The following is a 24520-nucleotide window of genomic DNA, read 5'->3' as shown; positions in this document are numbered from 1 at the left end:
GCAGCTTACTGAATATACAGTTTAGTAATGTTGAACTGTGATATTTCGTAATAATATATAGGTGAGAAATATAAAAATAATAATATATACCTACTGCATGTACGTAGGTATAGTTGATTTTTATTTTATCAAATAACAAACGCCTTAAATTGTATTTACATTTTTTAAACACAGAAGTTTTACTCGTTTTTGCACGCGTCATAGTTTATAATACTTAAACAAAAAAAATAGTCAATGTAGCACATGTATACTAAGCCTAATAAAACAGATCTTATAGAAAACGAATTAACATAATTACACTGTAACACATGTATACTGTACTACACGATGTATCATCTCAAACAAAATCAATAAAAATCAGAACTGCGTATAGTAATTTCATAGATATTATAATTAAATAAAAATATCGGTGATCGATCACTAACGACAATATCATGATATCATTATCAGTATCGATGTATTCCAATACAATTATGATGACAAAATATTTTTCGTTATTGTACCTATATTTAAGTCTGAACTCGCGGAGTAAAGTATATACCAAGTATTTAGTATATATATATATATTGTGCACTCGTTTTTAACAATATTTTTATCGAGTAAAATTATCAAACGAAATGCATATTCGGTAGACGGTAGTTGGTACATTAATTATGTGCATATAACATATTATTATGTATAGTGAATAACACATTGAGCACGCACACACACACACACTCGTTCATCGCGCGTATTACTGATGTATAGACTTTATTAGACTCTTGAGTTATGTGCTCGTCTCCGGGTGAACCGGCTTAGAGTCACGTACCAAAATCCACTAGGTTCGCCAAATAACGACCGCGGCTATTTTCGTATCCGTGTAAATTACATCTTCGAATCGTTTCCTCTCTCTCACTCTCTCTCTCGCTCTTCCGACTCTCAATTCTCTCTCACACACGCTCATACATACACGCTACACGCATATATATATATATATTATATATTTATATGTGATATGCTCAACGCGCGCCACCAAAGTGCACGATATGATTTGTGACAAACTACGATCGGACATGGGTTGATGGAGGGGAAGAAACTCACACATACGTAGTACGTTGCGTTTCTCCGGTCGTTGTCGGAGTGATTTATCGGCTTACAAGTTGTAAACAGCTGTTTTAACACGTATAATCGACCGACTATTAGCGGTGTTCGTCTCGTTTTTCTCGCGCCCAACCCCCGCGACGATAAAATATATCGACGACAAGTAAGTACTATTACCGCTATATATATATATACTAGTATATGTGTGTGTGTGTGTGTGTGTGTATAGCTATACTACTTCTATACTACTATCGAAGACGCGCACGCGTATATTTTATACATACACATATATATATGTTTCTTAGGGACACAAATCCCGACGACTGGCGGCTGATGGGTCACGAGATCGGCTTACAGGAAGTTACGGAATACACCGGTTTGTGGGTCGAGGGTGCAGAGCGCGGGGAAGGGGAAAAAAACGTGACCAAATCACTCCATCCGAAACGTATACGACTTAAATACGCTTGTGTATATATATAAATATATATAGACAACGATCTGTGTTCACAGACACGTGGTTGATATTCGGTGGCAATTTGTTTTTCTTTTTTTTTCCGCTTGCTTATCTCATAAATCATGTTGAAGACATCAATGTGCGAGGTCTTATCGGTGAGAACTATACACTATACACCTAATATACCTACCTATATCCACCCCCTCCCAAAACGGTCCAAACGCTTAAACACGCGGAAACAGAATGTTTCGAAAAGGTTTTTTTTTTTTTGTAATAGACGGTCATATAATACCTTAAACGGTCTGTCTGGACACTTGCAGAGTGGGCATGAGAATTTCGATAGGTTTTAAAAAGTTTATCTGCTGACAAGAATGTTCGATTATATATATCATCACTGCGGTCAATAGGTACTTAATACACTGCATATGCCAAAGTATAATCTGTCTTAACAATTACAGAATGCGTGTAAGAACGAAATATTCTCACCAAAACTAAAACATGTGTTTCGTGAATAGTATATTATCATAATGTGTATCGTACATGTAACACATGTAACAGTGGCTATAACTTACAATTTATGTGACAATACTTTAAAGGTTTAAATATAAATCGTTAAATGTATTAAAGAATTCTACAAGTTGTACTATATTTGTGCATAATATATTAATATAATTTTTCCTTATTTAAAAATAAATTATTATGTTTATTACGCCAAAGTTTTTTCCTAATCTAGATAATATAGATATATACTATTATCAATGATAAATCTATATCTGTAGGTAGTGCATTAGTTATTATATTTAGTAGTCAAAATATTGTGTACATTGTATTAAAAACAAATTAAGTTATTTATTTATTTATGATGATTCAATATGTATTAAATATTTATACAGAATCAAATATCAATTGAATAATGGAATCAAAAATCACTGCAAACGAACTATGTACGCGATACCCATCACGATCGCACGTATTAATATATTTTGCTAATTTGTTTATTTCCAATTCGTTTTGTCTAATCCATTGCATTATGTGTGGCGATATATCAATTGTATTCGTTTATGCTAAATCATAGTTTGTATCGACACACGTGTCATATGCATTAATAATAATAGTATAATAACTAAACAGTTCAGTCGTTTAGAGGGAATTACATAGTACTCTGTAAATTGAAATGGAATGAAAAATAACTGACATTAAAATAAATAAAAATGAGCGTTCGTTAGCATGCCCGGATTTCAAGGCAAAGTACATTATTTTTTTGGGAGCTCTAGGACAATGCTTTCAAAATACATAAATTATTTTATTTTATTAATATTTCATGTAACAGATACTTCAAAAGTAAAACTTTTATTTTGCATTTTTTGATGTTATTCTATTTTTAGTATTTCAGGTCATTTTTTAAAAATTTTTATTTCACATAATATTATATATTGTATAAGTTTTTAGTATAAATTGAACATAGTATTTTCATAATATTTGCTTTAATAGTTATTTAAATATTTTTCATCCTTACCAAATGTTAATCGTTATATATATATGACTATATGAATGCAATAACATGTTTATCTATCTCCAGCGATTATCAGGTGGGGCGTCTTATTTAAATAAATAACAAATAATGTTTTGGTTTTGTATTATTGTTAGTTTAGTAAACATAAAGAAGTATTCAAGATTTCAAAAAACACATTATTGCTTTAAAAAGGCAGTCTTTGGTTATTTTTTAATTGTCGAAAGCCCATTTAAATCCGGACTCTATTTATTATTATGAAACATACATCAACTATGGTCTAGTAAAACTTTTTTATTTGAAAAAGATAACGAAGATAGATGTCATCAGATATGTGCGTGATTTGTACTTATATGTATTTAAGATAAATTTAAGAAACATATCGCTGTAACGAAACTTTATGCACATGTAACGATCATAAATTCTAAAATACCTACAAATACCACTGGACCCTATTATTATACTTACATAGTACTATTATACATAGATATAGAAAAATACAATTTATCGTGGGGGAGGGTTTTCGAGTGCAATTGAAGGCGTTCCGCCTTTTTTGAGTGTATTTGGGCTACTTCACGCATCTTCCAAAAGAACGAATTAGGTTTTATATATAATTTTGAAATCGATCTACCGGCGAGGGACGAGCGAATTAGTATCGTAATAATAATACGTTTGTCCTGAAAACCGAGTGGGCCGATCGTTTCGAGCGGAACACGACATTAAACCGTATATATACGGACGTGATATTATATAAATATACGGCGGCTGCTCCACGGCAAATCGACGAGTTACGTTATAATTATTATTATAAGGCGCACGCGCGCGAGGTTTCGGACCGTGAAAACCGATGCTTTGGAAAATCGCATCGGACGTGTTTTCACGAGTGACCGGACGTCCGTCGGTCGAATTCGTTTCACGCACAGGCCACCGGATATTGACGGGCAACAAAGCAGTCGTATATATAATAATATACGATGTATTACCGCAAAAGGGACCCGCCGAAAGGGACGCCTACTCCAGCAATAATAATAATAATTACATCGAGTTGGACCGGCGGCGGCGGCGGAAATCTCGTTTAAATGTAAATATATATATTAGAGGGACGTGGCTCGATAACCGATCGGTTTTCCGGCAGACTGTTGCAACTATAATACGGGTCGTGCGCTGGCGGAATTGATATACCACCACCAACGGACAATAATAATAATAATACAAGTTGTAGTAGCAGTAGAGCGTATGACGTATTATATATATAATACCGTATTTTCGCGTGAGTGTGTGTGTATAATGCATATATATATATAATACTATAATGCGCGTGTGCACGCGCACCAGCTGCCGTGAGGGGGTGCAGCGGTGACGTTGCGGTCAATCTACTCTTAATACGTATTATGTACATATTATTATATTGTTCAATTAAATTTTGTAACCGAGACGTCTGCGGACGACGATTCCGTCGGACACACCGATAGAGTTCTCACGCCCCCACTAGGTCACATCCGGTTTGTGGTCGATCGTCATAATCGCATTCGTCGAATGATGTAAATTAGGTTAAATCGAAGATATTATGTTTGTTTGTATTTATTATAATAAAGCAATTATAGCTATTAACAATTAAGATATAAATATGTATATTTACATATGAATATAATATAATTTAAGTAATGCATAGGCCATAGACTATAAGAAAACTAAACAGTGTATGATATTTAATTATCTTAATTCGGACGAAAAAATGAATAATAGAAATTATTAGTTCTAAAAATAGCGTATCTGAGACAAAAATGTATGCTGAACACGTTCAAGATGTAATTTTGGCCTTTAGTTCTTAACCGAGTAAGGGTGCTAACCCAATATTGAAGAATGGATCGAACAATATACAAAGATCGAAGACAGCTATCTGAAGTGAAGAGCTTGGTATACCGTTTACATAAGGTAAAAAGTCGCACGGGTATAGGACTTATGAATACGTGTTATTATTCACTTGGAAAAAGTCTAATTACGATTATGAAATGTTATCTTCATCTATATAGTAATATTATTTTTTTAAAACTGCCCTTTTAAATTTAAAAAAATATATATCTTTTGTACTTATGTAAAAAATAATGACTTCCCAAAAGTAGCAACCGGCCTAGCCAACCTATCATGTGTTACTTTTCAACTAAAAAAAAATAGTATTCAATTAATTGCTTTTTAGTAAAATTTACCTACAACAAAAGACAATTTTCGTATATTTTTGTAGCTTTTTAAACTCAAAAACTACAAGTCCGATTTCAATGAAAGTTCAGAGACTGTTCGTGTGATGTCAGGAAAGTTAGGAGAGTAGTTTGAACCGCGTCCGACAATATAACAAATGCTTTACCATATGCGATCCGCTGCAATTCACAAGGCGAACCGATCACGATTTGTCATGAACTGCAAGGTACGCTAAATTCAAGATACACCGATATAATGTAGTATTAATAATGTTTTTTTCATTATTTTCTAAGTAGGTAAAGTCGGGTTTTACAACTAGTATTATATATATTTATAAGTGCATACTATAGAACCTATATGGCTATATATTTATATTTATTTCAAATTGGTCAATATGTGTGCACTATTCTATAAATTATATAGGTAGTATATCATATAATTTATTATTACAGTCGCAGACGTGGGGCGTTATGCTGCTATAGCAATCGCTTAAAATGGCGTCATTGCACTTCTATGTACATTAAATGGTGTCATGTTTAACGATTTTCAGCATATTATTATGAAATTATGTATCTATTCTGATTTCAGCAATAGTGATAATTTATTAAAGTGCACATACATATATATATATATATATATGTATGAATAAGATTATATTCACAAACATTCATATCATAAGTGGTTTTAATTACTGCGAGTAACGAATTGATATTTTTTTATATCACCTACATTGTTTTTTATTTGATTTTAAATATTAAAAAAAAAAACTAAAAAAGCAGCTTTTAATGATCATGCAAATGATACATCCATTTTTATGTCATTCAATAATAGATTGTAGTATTACACATAATACCTAAATTATTTCATTAGGATGTAAAAATGAATTAATTTCCACCCTAATGACTAATTTATTATTTATATTAACACATTACTTATACTTGGATGTTTCATAATATGTATTTAATTGGACCTGTATTTGAATAGTATAGTATACATACACGCATCTACATTAATACATAAATATTTATACTACAAAAATATAACATTGATACAAACGATTGTTTCCGGAAGTTAGACTTGTTTAATTATTAAATAATTTATATCAATCCTTGGCGCATAGATATATGTTATTCTTCAGAAAAAATTGATTTATGTTGAAATTATAATCTTAATTTATTCATTTAATTCACGTGCTTATAAATTGATTGAAAACTTATTTTATTACATAATATTATACGATAACTATTTATTTTCTTCAATATATTTGTATGCACGACTATATATTGAAAGTTTGATAGTGTTGCGAAATTCTGCAAATGCAGACGACTTATTCGTCTCTGTCAGTGTAGACTGTGGAGTAATCAATTACGATTTTCACGTTTTGTTAAGGGATAATATGTCAACTTTATCTTTTCCATATAGGGTTATCGTGTTATATTGCCTAAAAGCTTAAGTCAATCGCTGATACACGCTGTATAGTGTATCTACATAAACAATCCACTTTCTGTACAAGTATATAGGCAAAAAAGTCATTTGTTTCCTTTATTTTAACCAATTTACAGACATTTTATTATGATTTATAATCGTAAAAGTAACTTTCAAATATTATAAAAGTTCTGCGAAGAACTGTATACTGTATCAGCATAAAGAAAAATATTTAAACATTTTCCTACGCATCACAGACATTTCTCGTTAAACACTATTCTTATGCTTATTTATTATTAGAGATACTGGCAGTTGTTCGACATTCGACTAACTTCAACGCCCAAATTACTACCATATATCTTGTCAAGGCAGCAGATCGTTTTGATTATATATACACACGCCCCCGCTGTATGTGTATACAAATTACGCGCTGTAGACCGTATAAGAATAATAATCGTGATTTTTACACGGACAGTCTGTTCGATTATACATAGAAACTGCAACCAGTAGAGGTCGAGGGTGCAATGTAAATACACAAATATCCGAAACACTCGCCGTACATAAATTATCGGATGCTACACAAAAGGGTTGTGTGCGTATATCTTGAGGGAATAATTATAAGGTTGACCGCACAGCTATTACGATGCGCGCCGTGTATATATGTGTGTACGGAAAAGGGGTAATTTGTTTTTCAAAATTACTCTTGTGCGCGCCAACCATAAGCGACCCCGCTAGCCACAGGCCTCTAGGGACTCCGAAAATCCGCAAGTGTATGTGCTTGGGGGTTGCTGGGAGTGAGGTTTCGCCCCCCCATAAATAAAACTCTCTCTAAGGGATTTCGGCGAAAAGAAATTATTTTACAAATGGTGACCTTCGCCCACCACCCTACGACAATTTACAGTTGCCTTGTTTTCGTTATTAATTTATGTTTATTAGAGGGTAAAACGTTATCCGAAAACATTAAGGTTCCAAGTACGGTCTCGATCTTTTTTTTTTATGATTTTTATTACAAAACATTTCGGTCGAATAGCTCTATTGCAAGCTGCAGAATACACCAAAGGGAGAATGGCGTGAGTTATGTTCAATTTTTATATTTATTTTTTTTTCTGAATAAAACAAAGCTACATTTGGTTTATGTTTTTTGGTTAACTTTATTCACATCCCGACATCCGTAACGCTCCCCGTTTACCGCCCTAAAGTATGTTGTTGTAGCTATTGTTTGCACAAAATGACTAACGAAAACATTAAACAAGAAAATCTTTGGTGAATTTATGTACCTATACACATTATTAAACTTTTATACGTATACCTACATATAATTTTATAATATTTTAGAGGTTGGAAATAACACACTATAGCTAATATCTAGCTTTAATACAGAGCATTTTTTTTAAAAAGAACCATACAATTTTGGATACAGAATATAGGTATAGGTACACTAGTTCGGTAGTAGGATTGACTGATTGACTATCAGGCTATAATATAGAAGTTGAATAAATTTGATTTTAAAAGTCACATCGAGTGGTAAGGCGGATTGAGGCATACAACTAACATTAGTTTATATGTATCTATAATGATATTTATTGTTTGTTCATTTTAGATCATAATAATCATTGTAATCCAGAATCATAGCCTTCTATCATAAACACATTCGTTTAATGTATAATAACTAACAAAACTTTATATATTTTCTTTAATAGTAAATTCATTAGAACACATAGCATGTTAAAAAAAGATAAATTCTGTTGATACCAACCTAAAAGATATTGTTATAATTAAGAACATCAAAATAATATAATGTATAACTATAGTAAAAACGATAAAATATCTTTTAATATAATATTTAACTTAAATGTATGTTATTAATCATGTATTGTTATGAATTAATAATATTATGTGCAAATTGGTCTTTATAAAAATAATATCCAATCATATTTAAATTAGATGTTTAAATATAGGATTAACAAGATTAATATTAGGTAGGTATACTTATTTACGATAGTATAAATGCTGAAGGATAATCGTTTTTGCAATCAGAATTTGGCACACAACGCCAGTCACATAAAGTTATAAAATTATGAAGTGAATTGTCATAATGAGACTAAAATAACATTTTTCTGACAATGTAATAACTGTCAAATTATCCAAAATTTGTTTTCTAAAAATAAATGTAAGATATGCTCATCAGTATTAAACCTATGTCATCACCAATCAGTGTTTCCAGGAAACTTATTCCATATATTTTATTCTCACCTGCGTATCTCTCAAGAATGTCAGGTACTAGTATAATACGTATAATACATTATATATATTTATGTAAAAGTAAAAAAAATCTCATCTGTTTAATTTAATTTGAATTCTTCGCAACAGTTGTATCTGCCAAGAAAATTTTATCTTACATTCTGAACTAAAATAATATATATATATATATATATATTAGATAGCCCTGTAAATAATACTCTTTTACCTAGTGAAATCTCAAAATCGGTATGTATTAGCAAATACAATTTCAATTATAATTATTTCGATAAATTTGTTTTAAGTTAATTAGTGAAATTATTATAATAGTATAGGTAATATTATAATATTATAATTATATAATAGTATGTAATAAAAATTAGACGAAACATATAATAAAAACATTGTTTAACTATACATATTTTAAAAGTAGAAAAATGTTTAAAGCATCACCAACTATACCATAATTTGATTCTTTGAGTTCGAAATTTTTTTCATGCTAAGCTCAATATGTTAAATAACATCTTTATTGACTATTGACACGATACAAAAACTTTCAACCAAAACAATTTGGATTTTGGCACCAAACGCGATACTGTTAAAACTCCAAAACTATAAAGATTGATAAATCGATTCATTATTTAAAAAGATGTCTTGTATACAAATTTGAAATGATAATTTTGTATAAAGAATATCATAAAACAAATAAACGGCTGTCAAATACATCTAAAAAGACAAACAATAATGATATGATATATACTATATAAAGGTGGTATATTGTGGAGATTTTTTAAGTGATATTTAGTAAAATTGTACATTTCTAATATAATGTTTAACATAGGTATACTACTTAACGTAGATTTGAAAATATATAAAAATGAAACGTTAGCATACTTAGCGTACGAAAACGCATTACATCAAAATAAATGATCTGAAATATATTCGTCTTTTAAAAAATGTGTTTTGAGTTCTCGATCACGGTCGGTGTCAAAGTATTCAGATATTCGATCTCAGAAAATCCGCAAACTTACTATACTCCCATATTTTTAACGATAAGATTGATTCGCGGTCAAAACGAAAATTATATTTTATTAATATAGAGAGAAAAAGTACAAACTTGAACGCCACTTTATAAAACTTTGATAGTATATATAGTTCAGTACACATATAGAACATTATACGTTTACTCGTGAATCGTGACCATTAAAGCAATATATTTATACATTTTGAACGTCTATCGTAGTAGGCGTTTTAGCAATCTAAATTTTCCGACGTGACAATCTTATGGAAAGAGAGAAGAGATAACTCCTGTCGGCGGTCGTGCAGGGCTTAAATGACCCCGCGAGGCCCGAGAAGAATAACAAAACGACAGATTATCCGGGAAAATTGGTTTATGGGCGGTGGACCTCTTTCAGGCGTCGAATAATAAATATGTGTTTTCGGTCGACTAGCCCGAGTATAGTTGTCGCGCGCGCGTGTATATATATATATAGGCAGCCACAGGGTGTTACACACACACACACATATATATATATATACAAACGAACACTAATCTATCCCTCCATCCCCCTCGATGAGCGTCTATATGTGTATACACACATATATGTATATATTGTATACAGTGTACACTTACACCGTTAGACACGTATATAATATAATGTGGGGCGAGTGTAAGAGAAATAAGTTTTTTTTTTGTCCTCGCACCCTTCGCGTCGTATCATTTTTAGGGAGCTCGTGCGCTGATTTCACGGGGCGCCGATCACGAATATGCTCGACGACTATATAATAATATAATACATATATATATATGGCGTACACGTTGTGTTACATGGGAATTCGCACTTGTTGTGTACGCCGCCCATACAACAATGATTATGCTAATGGACACCCCGATAACAATAACGCTCTAAATTATTGCCCATTAAACATCAACCGCGCCGCAGTTGTATATATATGATATGCGTATATGTATATGTTTAATATCCCCGCGACCACCGACGTCATATATTTAACAGCGAAAACACGCAGTTTCTCATATTGCGCGATTAAATATTATATTCACGATTGACGGTCGTGTTCTCGTATTTGCTGTGCGTTTTTGTAGAAATCCAGTCTTCGATGTAGTATGGATAGATATATATAGATAGGTATCTGGTATATACATAAGACAGTGTGCGCGTTCATATTTTTACGAATTTCTGATGGTATGAACGTACCTCGAGTGTAAATACCACGAAACTCCGAAATCGGCCTACGCGACATATCAATAATAGTAGATTTATACATACTACACCGATATGATATACTATATGTAGTATAAAATACACTGACTAATATTATTCTTACAACTCGGATGAATTGTCTCTATTAAAACGAAATTGAATGAACGATAATGTCGAAAACTTCTTTGTAAATAAAAACAATTTGCAATATTTTATATTTTATTCGTCAACAACAGCTACGGAAAATAAAAATCTCAAAGTTTTCCGAATAAAAGTCAGATTATTATTAGGATCAACATTTACCAATAAACAAAAAAGTCGAATGCTAATCGGGATTGTCATATTGTAAAATAATAATAAGTTATTAAAAATTTAAAAAGTATAGTTGCGTAATACTCGTGTATTGCAAGAAAATATACTTAAAACTTTAAATGTGCTCGATACATTTTTGCATAAAAACCAATTATATGAGTTTTGCGAAATAAACTTTGTCCGAACTTGTACTATGCCTTCTATGTATGTATAATGTACCTACATAGTTACCCAAAAAACATAATATGATTGCATTCAAGTATACATTTTTAAATTTTTACTTGAGTATGCAAAACGGCTCCTTCGTCCTTTTAAAATAAGGGGCTATATTGATGTGTATGTGAATATTATTCTTTGAAACTACCTATATACTATAATTATTATAGAGATACCCTAATGAATAAATGTTTAGTTATCGATAATAATTTATACAAAGCGTAAAATAATAAATATTATTTACCAAAAATCACATAAAATTGTTATTGTTTACGATATGGGAAATTTCCAAGATGAATAAACCATTTAATAATATCCAAAACAAAAATGACTTCGGTCTTAATGACCAACGATACTTCTCCCGGGTGAAGAAATACCTACTTGGTTGTTGGCTATATAAATAATGGATTATGTATTTTAGCATTATAGTTACTTAAAATTAAGAATATTTATGAAAACATTGAATATAGTAAATAAATATATAACTGTATAACTGTATTATTATAAAATCTATACAAATATGACTCTATTTTATAATAAATTTGTTACAGCGATTTTTTGATATCGTCGTACTTACCTAATTTTTAAAAAAAATTATAGTAATCTACACAAAATTATCATAATATTACGCACCTCTCTTAAGCTTTTCCAACGGTTCGTGGTGTAACAGTGACGGCGGACACGGCACCGCCGTGTGATGATGATGGTGATGACTGTCATGATGGTGCACGTGGTGGTGTCCAAGCATGCCCTGATGCAGTCCGGCACTGCCGTCGTGCACGGGATGATGGAACGATGCCGATGACGCGTGCTGTAATGCAACGTTATGGTGATCGGAACCCGTCGACGACACCAAGTCTTGAAGACACAGACTCGGGTCGGTCAGGTTTTCCAGGCGTTCCATCATTTTTCTTGTTTTTTAATTTTCAAATTTCACTTATCAAAGGCCAACGACCATCACCGGATTCAAATGCGGGAAGTGAACACTCAGTTGAATTCTGCAATTAATAACACAATTCATAAATAATATTAAAACTATAAATATCGTATGTAAGTTAAATGCGCATTGCAATATACGCCTACTTTATTACTGAAACTCGATTAATATGGTTGCAAATAACTTTGATAGTTATTATATGGGAACCTATCATTAATAATCCTACTTATAATAATTAAAATCATTTAGATCGACTCGCGATTACTAATTGCATATAATTCATGATATATAATACACGTATATAGTATTTGAGTATTATACTACGTCTGTATAACTATAACTCGTATACCATAATGAGGCTATAAAAATATAGAATCTATAATATGTAAGTGTACCGTTCTAAATAAATATTTTGTATTTTGCAATAGTTTTAATAAATATTGTAGAAGTGATCGATTTAAGACAATAAGTGTTTAAGTTTTACGTTACGTACATAAAAATACTTACAGATAAATAAATAATTGTTTTAATAGATCGGATAAATGCTAACATTTTAACTGTAATCACAAGGCTTATAAAAAAAAAAAACATATAAATAAATATTATAAACATTATTGTTTCTTTCAGCACAGGAAACTATACTTCACGAAACTGACTATTATACTAAACAATAAAAATATAAAAATCAAAATTCGTTAAACTCGTTTGATAAATATTAATTATATAACTAAAAAAATACGTATAGTTTCCTAACAGACGTAATGCAGTAATATAAGTATATGCGTACTTGTTACAATGCCAATCGTTTACGGTTTTCACAATATAATAGGTATAATCAATTTCTATAATATAATATCTTGACTGACGTCTAGTATAGTTAAACAATGAGTACCAACCCAAGTATTATATAGGAGTGGTTGTGATAAAATTTATTTTTTTTTTTACATGATAAACGCGCGAGCTGTTAATATTGCTATTCTATATATTATATATGTGTATATTTTAATTTAATAACTGAATAAAAACGCAATATACAAAACAATTACATAAATATATATTCTATATTTCTATGCAATCTTCAAGTAGATTAGATTGTTTACAATTAATAGATCGATTATTACCAACAAAATTAGTAGGTATATTAGTGCAGCTAATATGATTGATTACTAAAATACTGCGTACCTATATATTATGTATATATATATAAATTCATACACTCCAGGCAAATATTGATAAATCCAAACGATTTTTATTGTTTTATGTGTCTAAAGATTAAAATGCTTCAACAGAAAAATCATGACTAAATCCACGTACGCAAGAGAAAATCTAAGAATTATTCTTATAAAAGAAAAGGCAATCATAAAACACGCGTTTAAAGACGCCGAGGCTTTATTTTATGATTCTAAAATCTCGAGTTAATCAATAAAACTTAAGTTGTTCATAATAAATAATATTTATATCCCTAAAAATTATATTGCGCTTAAAGGTACATTTAAAAGTGCGTATTTTTATTATTTATATTTTAATGTTTATATATATTATTATTATTTTAACAAATATATATTAAATGTATAGAAAAAATTACTGTGTGCCAAATGCATCGCGTTTAAATGGTCACACGAAAAAATATAACAAAAAATAAAATATACACTTATTCGAATATTTAATAAGTACCAATTTATATCGATGACCTTTTTTTTAGAACGAATTATTAAGTCCTTGTAAATCGAATTAAGCCAATCACATAAATATAAATTATACACATACGTGCGTGTTTTAAAATGTGTGTAAAAAAGAACCATTTTATCGTAATTCCACATTGCAATTTACGTCATAAAAAAAACCTTCGTGAGCAAAGTTTATCTTTTAAAATGTTAAACACCTTTACACATATTTCTAACTTTCTAAGAGCCTATAATTTATATTATTTTAATGGGAATAGAGTTAATAATTTATGCGTATTTCTTGCAGGTTACCTACTTATATGAATAGTTTTCTCATTATTTTTTGTCAATATTATCTATTTAAAATATAAACAAGCATATCAAATACAAGAAATTAATATAGAAGTACCTATGTCATTCAATATTTTTATTATCAAACCATGATATATGACATATGTTAACCTAATTTATTTTTCTTAGCAATAAAAATCAATATTATATTTATGTAAACATTAAGCATATTCAACAAAAACATAATAATAAAGGATGCGTTGCTTAACATTTTAAAAACTAACTAATAAGTAGTAACTCTATAAATTGTACATTTCTAACATTGAAAAAAATAAAAATTAAACCTACAGCAAAATTTTACTCTTGTCAAAATAGAATAGGTTTATATAGGTTATTAACTGCAACATTATTGTAAAGATTCAGTATTTTTTTAGGATTAATTCTTATTTAAATTTAATTAACTTAATATTATTTACAACCATAATGGTGTAAATCGTAAAAATAAAGACTATTTTAAGCCACTATTTATAATTTATATTATTAATAAATAAATTATAGCACTAATAAATAATAATATTAACATACTGCGATTTTATTTTCTTTTAATGATTATTATAATGATAAGATTTACTCGAACAATTTTAAATATATAATTAGGTTAAGAATAGGCATAAGATTGAGAAGGAAATAAGAAATAAGAAATAAGTATAAAAATTATGCATTTTTTAGGTATTTTTATTATTTTTCATTAAAATATAAACTACCTTGAGTTATATGTATATAAATTATATGAATCGATATGTTTATAAATAGTATGATAGTATATTTATGTATAGTATTATGTTAATTAATTAGAAAATCAGTAAACAAGTCGGTTCATGATGTATATAGTGCAAAATAAAAAAAAAATCATCAATAATAATCATAATTATATAATTAATAGCCTTCCATTTACAACGGTTATAATAACAATAACAAACCGTAAACCGTAAGACGAACGCTTAAAAATATGTATTTTTATTTCTATTTTTAAGAATCTGCCGTTATATAATTATTAGTGACGCATACGATATTATTGTATAATATACTATTATATGTACCAGATCGGGTCGAGCACGAAGAAGACATATTATGCTTGATTTACAATATAATTGATGGAAATTAATTGGAAAACATATCGTAACTTGTAAATTGTATGCAATGTATAGTTTCCACGGTGAAAACGATTGACGCTCTAGAAAACGCACGTGAAGAATACGCGGTGACGTTCGATTCGGAGTATATTCAATTACGGTAGATAACAATATAAATTATAACTTACACTATTATACTGCAGCTTATAAATACGCATAAACTTCAACGATAAAATATTATAATAAGATGATAAAATGTGATTGATCTAATTTCAACGATCTTTTCATTGTCAAATGCCTTTGTATTTCGCATTTATCCGCTCTTTATCTTAAAATTCACTGATAGTTTGGGAAAACGATAGTATTGGATAAGTATATCTAATCAAATTAGGAAAACTAAAAATAAAGTACTCCGCGGTTCTATATGCTACAAATATAGTATATTGATAGTTCTTCACACTGGTACCAAAAACATTCTAGGAATTTAAAAAAATAATTTTTTAAAAGCGCATTGAATTCTGAATTACTGGCAACTTTTTTTCTTCAAACTATTGAATAATGAAATTATGATAACTGTTTTCTATTCAAAATTATAAGCTTTTGTCACTAAACAATAACCGCTAGCACTCGCAATATTAATCTATTTATTGCATTCATAATTTCTCCCAAAACTAAATGTTAAATCATCACATTAATATTTAATGAAAGTCGAATGGCAATAATTTTAACGTTTATAATATATTTAAATAAATTATAATACATTTTTCCTTTAAATATTTAATTTCGTTGTTGATATTATCATTTATCATATTATCATAATAATATAATACATATTATGTAAATGCGTGCAATAAACATTTTACTGATTGTCCATATAGTCATCTACCATTTTTTTTTAAGTATACCTATACCTTACATTGTTATTTTTTCTATTTTATTTGTTTTCGTATTTATATATATTGCTAATAATAAGCCATTTATTTAAACTTGTGAATTAATTATTATTTATATTTACAATATTTATTATTATTACTGCACTTAAAATTGAACAATTGTCCGTAAAATGAAAAAATAAAATATTATTTATACGAATTTACTTACTCCGAAAATTCCTGCAAAGATCGTCAGCGATTTATCGGGATCATCAGACGATATGATGTGTATACACATAAATGACAAATGTACATAATATCAATATTATTATTATCGCGCCTGTCGTACCGTACCTACTATAACTATTGTCTGCACCGCGCGCAGATGTATTATATTTGTACATTATATTTTAGATATTATTATATACATAATTGTTGACACACACACACACACGCTGAAGCATATAGAGTGATTCACCAGCACATTCACCCCCTTTTTCTTCGATAATGTTGTAATTCAAAATATGATTTTTTTGGAATTTTCATAAATACTTATATAAGGACTATACTTCCAAATTCTTGAACTTTTTTGGACTACTATTAGAGTATCTTGTCGAGATACACACTACTGTTTTTGAATATGTTTAGAAGATATTAATTTTGTTGAGAATGTTAGTGCATTAAAATAAAAATTCAAACGAGTACTTTGTAAACTATTTAATTTTTTTTTTATTATAAGAATTCGATGATAATTAGTTTGGAAAGATTTATGAATTAAGGTGATTTGAAAATTTTAGCAACTAATACTAGTCAACATATTTTATAATTTGTAAAAATTATCTTATAGTGTATAGGTATACTATATATATTAGATCCAATATTAAATCTAATTTTATTTTTTTATTAAGTTATTTTTAAAGACCATGTTATTATCTTTCATATTATAAGCATTTTAATAACTTACTATGAGTAGCCACTCACATAAAATTAAAAATTAAATTATACACTATATAATGTGCAATAAAAAAGGGAGGTTTTTCATTATAAAAACAAAAGTTTGTGTCACCACATGACTTCTTATGTATTGCAAAAAATCTCAATACTGTTAGAAAATATGGCCTATATATGCGTGTGTTTAAAAATTCAAAAAATCATTATCAAGTGAAAAAAATTAAGACGAATCGCCCTGTAGAATATTATTCCGAAATCTGTTTTTGTCATTTTTATATTATCTTATTTTGTACGTATACAAACTATATAATATTATATACATCCCTATATTGCCTAAACGTTAAGTTGATAATGACTATATACATGGCATAATAATATACCTAACGTTAGAGGTACTATCAAAATAAATAATAACGATTGCTGCAGATATATTATATGTGCACGACTTACCGGTTATCTCTTACAGATGCGTTTTTGTCCGTCATGCAATATCGTTTCGAGTGTTTCGACGACGCGTGAAATGACAAAAAAAAAAACCCGAAATCTCGTTCAACGCGAAAACTATACCGACATAATATTTTTTAATATTGTTGTGGCGCTTGTGATAATAATAATATATATTACCGTTGATCCGACTCGAATGAAATATAACAATATGCAATCGTCGCACGCACACGCACGGGAAACGTTCCTCGTCACTCTTATACGCACAATATGTTTGCCCCGTGTAAATATAATATTAATACATATTATTATGTTATATAAGTACAAAACACGCGAGTGTACGAAGTATATTATATAATAATAATATATAAATATTTAAGTGCGCGTTTTATTATATTATTATTATTATTATTGTGTACAGTATATATTCGTATATTATAATAATATAACAACAACAACAACAACAACAATAATAATAATAATAATAACACGCGAGAGCCGGCCGCGCGGAGTTTTAAAGTTAAGCTAACAAATTGACCTCAGATTAGGTCGACTATCCGCGGTTTGAGCCCCCCGGCTTTGAGATATATGGGAACCGATCGGCGACGGCGGCGGCAGTGGTGGCGGCGGCGGCCACCATCCCGAGTAATGGGCGGGCCGTCCCCGCCGCGTCTGGCCCACTCGGGCGGCGCTTGCGCTCTCTCGCCCCCGATCGCCGCCGCCGCCGCCGCCACGTACGCGCTCGACACACGAACGAACGATATTTTCCTCTTTTCTTTTGGTCCCCGCTCCCCCGCCCCTACCGACGACTCTTTCGGTCCCATCACTCGTCCTCAGCACCCGTCGCCCGCACCGCCACCGCTCTGCACCGCACCGCGCGAGTGTACACCTCCTCTATACAGTGCGCTCGGCGAACGGGTTCATTTGTTTTACGGTTTCGCGCTCGTACGCCGTCTTGTCCGCAGACGATTTTTCATACGATATTATTACCGCGCGCCCCGCCCGCACGCCGCCTCGTCACCGGTCGAACCGTCAGCCGCCGCCGCCGCCGCCGTTGTTTTTGCCGGTCTCGCGCGCGAAGGTCGTCGCGCGCCGCTTTAATAATAGTAATAGTAATAATAATAATAATAATATCACATGTCCGCCGCAGCCGCAGCTTGAAACTTTACGAAAAACGACGCGTTTTTATGTAATAATAATTATTTACGCCGCGTCAACGCGCGCAAAGGCCGGTCGCACTGTCACTGTACGCGCTGCTCAGCGGTCCGTGTGTACAGCGTGTGTGTGTGTGTGTGTGTAGGTGTTGACCCTCGTCAAGTTTCGTACGACCGTCATATTATTATATAGCACCGCCGAAACCATAATAATAATAATAATATAATGTTATTATTATTGCAATTGCGTTTTCTTTGTATTGTTATATATTCACGTGCGGCTATTTAATACATAACGATATTATTATATTATATATATATATATATGATATTAAATGTTATAAGATGATATTATTTTTGGGTGAGCATCGTGTCTGGCAAACTGCCACCATAAGCATATATAGAGCGTATAGGTGTATACGAAATCACAATACTCACAATGCTCGAGACAATTTGGTATTATCATGGCAATCTGATTATACGGAGCAGTGTTGCAAAGAAATCAAACGGATTACCAGCGAAATACTGCAAACTTTCCAATCAGTATATTATTATTATCATTATTACGTACAATACCGATTACAAAAGCGACGTTTCACGTATCGAATCTATTCCTGCTTCCACCCGGACTTGAAAATTCTAACCGTCTCAGAAATAGAGACAAACTCTATATTGATCCCACTTCGCAAACCACTAAAACCCACTCGTCTTACAACTCCGCTGACAAAAAACCCAGCCAATCATCCTTCGAGAAGGCTAAAAAGAATAGATGTAAGGACTTACTATAACGTGATCGAAAATAATAATAATATATATATCACGTCCAAACTAGTATTGCTGGATGATTCCGTTAATCATATTATAATAGCATTTATGTTAACTATATAATATCTACACAAAATTTCAACAAGCATATTTTTTTAGATTGAAAATATTTATAAATTGTTTATATTTCAATAATAAACACGATAAAAATAAAAATAAATTTACAATAATATTATGTTTTCGTTCCGTATGCGAGTTCATATATTATTATATTGTAGGATTTTAAACTGAGGGAGAGCGAATAAAATACCGTCTCTCAGCGCTCAAAATTACACGACCCAAATAAAAGTATTATTTTGTTTCTCCTAAAACCGTAAACCTGCACATATACGGTTGGAGGGTTTACCAGTACCTACTGTATGTATATATAATATATATACTATATAGGCTAGGTTGATATGTACTATATACATGTATACATAATATGTATACCAGTCGTGTAAAATAATATATGTTAAACGCGTATGTACATTATATATAGGCACAAATCACTACTCAATTTTATTTATTATTATTACAGGTACAATGTCGTGTATACATACAATGTACATTGTTCATAATATATAAACGCTAAAACGCATATACTGTAGGTATAATAATCGCACTGAACATGTTACATAAGACTAACAATATAATAATAATAATAATAATAATAATAATAATAATAATATAACCACGCGGTGGGTATACCGATAAATTCGCGGGTATGCTAGCTGCTGTATTAAATTATATATACTTGTCGTAATACGGCGGGGAATTTACAATCGTTTAAACTAACAATAATGTATAGCATATGCTTCAAGTAAACGAGAGAGTAAAACTGTATATCATTTATAGTACTTACTATGTGTAATATATCCCTCTATATTACTAGTTACCACCCATTTCCAAAATCACTACTTGTAGACTTAATTTTAATATTAAAAATATTATACACTGTATTATATATTACACACCTGTATGAAACCTTATACGCACTTTATTAACGTACATATATACTTCATACTTCGATTTTTCAACTATTTTATATGAGTGTTGAACATTTGAAAATAATTTATTAAAATTATTAAATCGATTTTTTTTACGGACTAACGCGTCACCGGAGGAAAAGCTTGGCTCAATATTATTACTTCTACACTTTAATAAAGATCTTTTTCATTTACCAACTAACATATAGTATATATAGTACCTATAATATATATTTATATGTAAGTAGGTACATGGACTTATTAAATTTTTCTCGTTTTTAATTGAAAAAAATTTTAACTACTATACTTATATATACATGTGTGTATTGTATATTAATAAAATTGAATTAATTGTATTATCATAAAATATATTTAAATTATCAAGTAACATGACATAATCTTATTATTCATTTAAATAATTTTAAAAAATAATGTAATAGACTATAATTACTTGTCAAATATTAAACAATTTTGTAATATAAAAATTAAAAAGTAACTTAAAATATCTATAATTCCTTATGAAATTAAATATTGGTAAATAAAACTACTACACAACTATAATACAATTGAATTGATATGATTTATCTTATTATAACATATTACATTTTAGGAGTATATTAAATATTTATGTATAATTACAGTATCATAAAACAATTAGGTATTTGCGGACTAGAATATGTTAGATAAATAAAAAATATTGAAATTAATAATGGTACTTGTATAATAGACCAAGTAGGTACATAGAATAAATAGGTACTAAAAATGTAATCAGAAATTAAGTACCTATACCTATATCTTTAATATGAATAATTAATGTATATATTATGTCATTTCTATAAATAATTTTACAATGAAATAATGTTTAATAGTTCAACAATCTACCATAATTTAAGTTTCAGAAAAGTTTCAGTAAAAATTACAACTTTACAATCTTACAATCTTATACATTACCTATATAGATATTACATTCTTTAAAAAAAATTATATGTTTGCAGATTGATTAATTTGTTTTTTAATTCGAAATATATTTTATTTGTACATTCAAACAATATATTATTATTATTTATAGCATTTCCATTTGGGATCATACATTATAAAAATTTAAGTTTATGATATAGATAAGTGATCAACATATTCAAGGTTACTACTCAATATGCAAGGTGAATTATGATAATATTTAGACTAGAGTAAAAGCAGGAAATAGGTACATATATTGAAAAAAAAACAGTAGGCCAAAACGAAAAATCGTTTGAGATCAACTGTGATCCGCCGGTATTAAGTCGGCTTTACAACTCGAAAGAAAAACACTAATAAATCCCACTTACTCCTCAGTACTGTGTTTTAACAGAAGAACTCGTGCGAATTTTAATTGCTGTTTATATTTTACCCCGCGGTTGTTTAAATGAAAAAACAAATTGATTCAGGCCAATTATTGAAAGTTATAACGTATTATTAGTTCTATTATTACTGAATAAATATTTGTAAGCTAAATAAAATTTCCAATAATAAGGATATTTATAATAATTAATCAATAATCGCAACATTAATCATATTGGAAGTTAATAACAGGATTTTAGCACTGTGAAGTTATGTTATATGATGATCACTACTTATAATTTGTTATAGTACCAATAATATGAAATTTAGATAATAATAAAAACAAAAATATGTTGATTATTTGAAGTTTTATTCAAATATACTACTGTGATAAATTAAATGATATTACATCATTTACAATATGTTATGATAAGTATATAGGTAATAAACGAATATAAATTACTACGTGTATTTTTGCACATAATTAGGTAATTATTTTCAACTTTATACATACAATACCAATATATAGAACATAGTATGGTAATATGTGTATTTATTTTATGAAGTGTATTTTTTTATTTATATTGTATTTTATATATACAGCTACAGTATTTAAAATTGTGATTAAAATTAATTTATCTATAACTACTATAATATAACCTTTGGTTTCTTTAAAATAAAAAATTATACTAAATTAAAATTTTTTTTTACTTCATACCTAACTATTACATAATATTTAATGCAAAACTCTATCGTTTTATAAAAAGCATAAGAGATATTTATATTATTATTTATCCTAAAATAAAATATATTCAAATTATTAGGCGTTAAATTAATTATTAAATATTTATTATTATTTAAAACTATTTATTTTATTTATAAGTATGATAACTATTTTGTCGAATTATATTTTCGTTTAATTAAAATTATAAAAATAAAATTATTGTTATTGGTGTCAAATTTTATAAATTAATATAATTGTGTGGAATGAACTATATAAAAAAAGTTCTAAAAATATACATTTATATTATAATAAGCAAAATAGAACTCAACTATAAGAGTATTTTAATGTTAACTGTTTAGCTATTATTCGATAATTTTGGAACCGTTATAATTTTACACGATGAAATAAATATTATAACTTTAAAGGCTTGAATAAAAATTATATATCACTCTAACTTATATTATGCGTAGTATACTGATATAGTATAACATATTATATAGGTTTTACTGGGTTGAGTTACCTACATATCTAATGTTTCACATATAAATTTAAATGTGTGCTTTTAATATAAAATTACGCCTATTTAATATTTAGTAAATTTTCATTGTGCATAATACGACAATACAATAATTCTAGTAGGTACCTATGACTGTATTCTGTACCTAATATTCCTATAAGTAGGTGTATATTATATTATAAAATATATGAATTTAGGTTTATATTAATTGAACGAAATTTCGTCACGCAATACATATTATAATATGCATAATGATATGATATCACATGACGAACGCGAGTTAGAATTGAGGGGTATTAGGTAGAGAAGGGGCTAAAGTGGTAGTGAATGGAGGGGGAGGACGAAAAAGAGCAAAACACTAACCTGATACTGGGTAGCCGTTCCACTAATCCAGCGGGATCAACATGCTAAGCCTGGGCTATCCGGCGGCGCACTGAGGGCGACACTCTCAGAATCCTCATCCCTTCCTTCCTGTACCGGCGTCGTCGGCGGCCCAACTCCACCCCCTTTTTTCCTCGAGCGGAGGGGTTGAATACACACGCCGCCGCTACCCCTACCAGCAACAGCAGCAGCAGCAGCATCAGTACTACCACCACCGACACTCGCCCACATCGAAACTCTCGATCCCCTCCGACCACCCCGTGCTGCAGGTGTGTGCAGTTTGTGTATAAATATATATTTGTATATAAATATATTCGCACGCTATCTCGCGTCAGTGTCTTCGTTGGTGCAGTAACTAGTTGCATTAATAATTATATCATAACGCTCTGTACATGCGCTACAATAATATGCTCATTCCGATTTAATAAAATAACATATTATATTCAAGGAATTGTAGATATATAAACGTAGACTATCATATAAAAACATTAATGAGAAAACCTGCAGATAACGCAAATGATTTTAAGCACTTAACATAAAATTTTTGCACATTTTGTACATATAGTATGATAGAGATCAACGAGTGTAAAAATGATGAAATATATAAACCGTCATATATATTTTGCATATTTATTAAACTGTATAAACAGAATAAAAGAAACTATTTCAATTTCATATAATCATATAGA

General features: G+C 29.8%; 1 protein-coding gene across 5 annotated transcripts in view; it reads right to left on the bottom strand.

The window, feature by feature from the left end:
• The window catches only part of LOC132930235 (pituitary homeobox homolog Ptx1-like), a 39292-nt gene extending 15351 nt beyond the window's left edge, over positions 1–23941 (bottom strand). The window contains exons 1-2 of one of the 5 annotated variants that reach the window (XM_060995997.1): positions 23814–23941; positions 12287–12651 (exon numbers count right to left, since the gene is read on the bottom strand). In XM_060995997.1, coding sequence (XP_060851980.1) covers positions 12287–12560 — 274 coding nt within the window. In that variant the 5' untranslated portion in view covers positions 12561–12651; positions 23814–23941. Of the gene's footprint in view, positions 1–12286; positions 12652–13097; positions 13318–13377; positions 13500–16779; positions 16799–17951; positions 18537–23813 lie in introns of those variants that run through there. The other 4 variants (XM_060995989.1, XM_060996021.1, XM_060996015.1 and 1 more) reach the window with 4 other exon arrangements.
• Positions 23942–24520: the final 579 nt, after the last annotated feature.

Source organism: Rhopalosiphum padi, chromosome 1 (genome assembly GCF_020882245.1).
Source record: "Rhopalosiphum padi isolate XX-2018 chromosome 1, ASM2088224v1, whole genome shotgun sequence".
In the NCBI taxonomy this organism is placed as follows: domain Eukaryota; kingdom Metazoa; phylum Arthropoda; class Insecta; order Hemiptera; family Aphididae; genus Rhopalosiphum; species Rhopalosiphum padi.
This window is presented reverse-complemented; position numbering and strand designations above follow the sequence as displayed.